This window comes from Papaver somniferum, chromosome 9 (genome assembly GCF_003573695.1).
Source record: "Papaver somniferum cultivar HN1 chromosome 9, ASM357369v1, whole genome shotgun sequence".
In the NCBI taxonomy this organism is placed as follows: domain Eukaryota; kingdom Viridiplantae; phylum Streptophyta; class Magnoliopsida; order Ranunculales; family Papaveraceae; genus Papaver; species Papaver somniferum.
The window spans coordinates 98,205,932-98,210,330 of NC_039366.1; the positions used below are offsets into that span (position 1 = coordinate 98,205,932).

A 4,399-nucleotide genomic window follows, 5' to 3' on the forward strand; every position below is an offset into this window, starting at 1 on the left:
CATCATCCACCTTAGGTGGACATAAAGATGAAAGTTGTATTTAAATGCGATATTATCCCCTCACAGGTATCACCATCATCTCACGTGGTTCCCACATATTATACTCCATGTCGGTAGAAGAATATCAAAGGGGTATTCGAGTAACTTTGATCTAATTACAAAAAGGATAATGCTAATTAAATGGGGAAAGAGATAATTTTGGCGCCTATAAATCGAGATCACAAGTTCCATAAATTTCTCATCCAAATCACAACAAACCATTCAAAACAAAGAGTTATTATTTTCAAAGATCATAAGAAAAAATGGCAGGAATCATGGGAAAGATTAGTGATGCGCTTCACATTGGTGGAGACAAAAAAGATGATGAACACAAGAAAATTGATGAACACAAGAAAGTAGATGAACACAAAGAAGGAGGACACTATGGCAGTGGAAGCCATGATGAACATAAGAAAGAAGGAGAACACAAAGAAGGATTCATGGAGAAGATCAAAGATAAAATCAGTGGAGATCACAAGGAGGGAGAAGATGGTGAGAAGAAGAAGAAGAAGAAGGAGAAGAAGAAGAAGCATGATGATGGTCATGAAAGCAGCAGCAGCAGTGACAGTGATTAGATCTCTCTTCTAATCTCATCTCTATTCTCTTTAAGGTAACTAATTATCTCTTAGATCTTTCAAAGTTTTGTCCCATCTTCTCAGATCTGTCGTTTGATCGTAAATGGTACTATTGATTTCTGTTTGGATCTTAACAATGTTTTGTGTTTGATTTGTGACAGGGTAGAGGAGAGACAATGAAGAAAACAAAAACAGAGTGCTTGTGGTTCTGCTTTACTATCTGTTTCTCAACTATGTAATAGCTTGGAAAAAATTAAAAAAAAAAAAAAGTGAATGAAATCGTTGCTGTAATAAGTAGAATTCAGTAATGAAATAAACAGTTATTTAACATTTTCATTTCCCTTTTTTTGTGATTTAGCAATTGGCAATTCAAACATAACCTGACCATTCATCTCAATGAACCAAAATGAAAAATTCATTGATTTTCCAAGAAGTCACTCTCATAAATGTAGTAGATGCATAATGGATCAGTAACAAGTGTCTCCGCCGACTCCGATCCTATGATACCAATGATATCATGTCAAATCCAGGCATCCAGGTTTCAGTACTTCCTATATGACATACAGTATAATGGAGAAAGACAAAATTGTAAAATTGTCGTATATAATAAATTGGTACAAATTAAAATGATCATATAAATTGGGTTTAGTTGTCTATAGGATCGCAAACGAGAGATATGCTCAGAATTTTGAGGAAAGAGTTCGCCCGTTAGGAAAGAGTCATTTGGTAGTATGTAGTTACCGCAATTATACTCTCCTCAAGCTTGCGTCTACTTAAAATGTTTTTTTGTTAGCTTTTAAATTTAGCACTAAAGCTGATTTAATGGTAGAAATTTTCAAAACCGGAGACAACTATCATGCCTGCTTAATTTCTTTTGGGCTACTAGCTACGTGTTCCAAGGTTGGTTCCGACGGAAAACATTGTATTAATGAGGATCTATTTTGTAAAATATGCCATCAACAACTAATACAAGGGGCATTTATATTAACATGAGACTTGCATTTCAAAGCATGATCTTGACAATAGTGGTGCGAGGGAGGGAGGAAAATCTTAATAAAGGACAACATACGAAAGTAATATCAAAGAGTTTTATATGTATACCTTTTTGTCGTGTTCTTCTATTGCATTTTTCCCTGCTTCGGCTTGCAACTCATAAGTCATAAGCTCCCCTTGAAGATGTATATTTCGTGTCTTGGGAGTAGAGACTTCGTATACGCACTTACACAGAATTATAGTATGGTGTTTCATCTAGTTGATCACCAATCCTGATTAATTGCGATATTGTTACAGGTGATTATCTCGATTCTACTGGTTTAGGGGGATTATGGTTATTTTCTCTGTTAGTCAGATTTTCAGTCCAAAAAGTACCAAGAGAGAATCACCGAAAAATATTTCTTATTGATCAGTAAAAGTTGTGTACATTGTACTTAGCTTACAAGCACAAGTAGTGAACACGTCGGCAACATTACTTTTTCTTAATTTTTTCTTTCATTTCTGAAAAAGTAGTACTTTCATTTTATTTTTCAATTTGGTTTATTATTAGGTAAAAATGAAAGAAATGAAAATATCACTTTTAATGAAACGGAGGCAATTTTTCGTATCCGAAACTAAAATCTATAAGTAATTTTATAGTACATCAATGAAGTATTTGAGCATCATATATGCAACATGTAAAAAGTATATAAGCTCTTTCAATTTACCTTTAAATTATAACTGTTATTTTGAAGAACTACAAATATATTAAAAAGTAAAAATTTGATATAGTTGTTTATACTCGTTGCGTAGGTGATTCAAAGAGCTTTCCAAATATATAAAATTCGCAAAAATCCGACATACCATTTGGAAGATATGAAGTTTTAAAATATTTATCATCATTTTTATAAAAATAGCATTTTTAGAAATAAACGATTTCACATATTATTAATTTTACGTCCCTATTCTGTTAGGCATTCAGTCCATATTGAGATTTGTTAACCAAATGGTCCCTATTCCGTTAAGCATTTTGGTCCCTATTCCGTTTGGTGAACAAAAATCCGTTAGGTGAACCAAAAACGGGTAAGGATTTTTGATTTAACTTGCTTGCATTAAAGAGGGGGGAGATAACCTTTCTGGCTAGTTATACCAGCGTAGCTATTACGCAGAAAGCATGTTTAATTGGAAACTGCCTTAATCTAGCTGGAGATGACGTCATTGTCCACTCAAACATTACTTCCTTCTCGAATGATTTCCTCGACCTGGGTAGTACTCCTTGTCACGAGACCTTTACTCGAGGTCATGGACTCTCAGTCCTGACTTCTAGCTGTGTCTTCGATCTCTATCTTCGCCGCGGGCTCCAGAACTCAGATCGTGCGCGTGGTTTGGTCGTCTTCTTCTTCAGGTCGTGATTATGAGAGTATGATGTCCTCTAAGTATTACACGTACTACAGACTCGTCTTTCCGACCTCGACTTAGGTTCTCTCTCAGCACTCTAACTCGTAGGTCTTATACAACTGTCGGTATTGGGTAGATGCTATATTTCGTCATCTACATATTTGCCCCCAGTTTACTTAAAGTTTAGTCTTTGACTGTACTTTATGTAAACTTTGATTATGTTCTTTGCTTTGTAGCAGTTCAGATTGTTTTTTACATCTACAGAGATGTGGCTTTTATTTTGTTGTAAATGTTATAAATATAACTCAGCTCGGATAAGAGATAAAAACTAGTTTTATTTGGGCGGTATTACCTAGATTTGGTATCTTAAAGATCTCTTTTTGATCTGGTATGCCTCTCTCTCCCCTCAAAAAAGGGAAGTATCTTTTTGTAAAGATATTGGTTTGTCAGTAGTTGTCAAGGTAGCAATTACTGCAAAAAACGCGGGGGTACCAAAATACACCACCGATTTTTTCCTTAGGCAACCTATATGGAGAAACTTAAATACAATTTCGAGAGTTCTTCTTAATGAATCTCAATCAAGGAATAACATTTAGAGTTATATCTCCTTCTCTCACAATCAGAAAGTTTACAAAGACAAGTCTGTGAACCTGATTTACATGTGAGAGTTCTTGGACGATTCCAAAAATCAATATCCAAGAATCAATCAAGTCGTATCCAACAAACAAGGATGGATGTATCTACTTTGATTGATTTATATACAAAATGTGATATTTCAATTATAAAGATAAAAGATATAATGATGACAAGAAATAACACAGACACCAAAATTTTTGTTAACGAGGAAACCGCAAATGCATAAAAACCCCAGTTCAGATTTGAACACCAAACTGTATTAAACCGCTACAGACACTAGCCTACTACCAATTAACTTCGCACTAGAATGTAGTTGGGACCGAATTAAACCCTCACTTAAGTTCGGTTACAGTCGCGTTCCTTACGCTTCTTGAATCCCAGCAATATTCCGTGCAATTGATTCCCTTAGCTGACGTCCTTTACATCCTAAGAGTTGCTTCAACTCAATTGAAGACTTTAAACCAATCTTCCTCCCACAGTTAAGCCTATATGCATGATTTCCTTTTTGATCGTAGATCAAGGTGAGACTGGAAATCGACAGCAATACACAAAGTCTAGCTAACCTCAAAATCCGGACTTATGCTTCCCAAAGAGCAGCCAAAATAATTATGCACCTCACAAGTATTAAACCCGTGGAATCACAAAGTCTGAGACGAAGAGAACTTTGGGATTTCTATCTATCTTGTTCGAGTGATCTCAACCAAACAAGATCAGGATACACAAACTATCAAGATAAAAGATAGTTGGACCTGGCTTCACGAATCCTTAGGTGAAGTCTT

At 35.2% G+C, this 4,399-nt stretch overlaps 1 protein-coding gene across 1 annotated transcript; it reads left to right on the forward strand.

Moving 5' to 3' along the window:
- Positions 1–203: 203 nt before the first annotated feature.
- On the forward strand, positions 204–950 carry LOC113312982 (dehydrin HIRD11-like). The gene is made up of 2 exons (XM_026561715.1): positions 204–649; positions 776–950. Exon 1 carries the CDS (start codon positions 303–305, stop codon positions 612–614), a length of 312 nt encoding a protein of 103 aa, XP_026417500.1. The 5' UTR covers positions 204–302; the 3' UTR covers positions 615–649; positions 776–950.
- The last annotated feature ends 3,449 nt before the right edge of the window (positions 951–4,399 follow it).

What these genes read in the sequence shown, in the direction of transcription:
- LOC113312982 (XM_026561715.1), top strand. Translation starts at nt 303, where the DNA reads ATGGCAGGAATCATGGGAAAGATTAGTGATGCGCTTCACATTGGTGGA.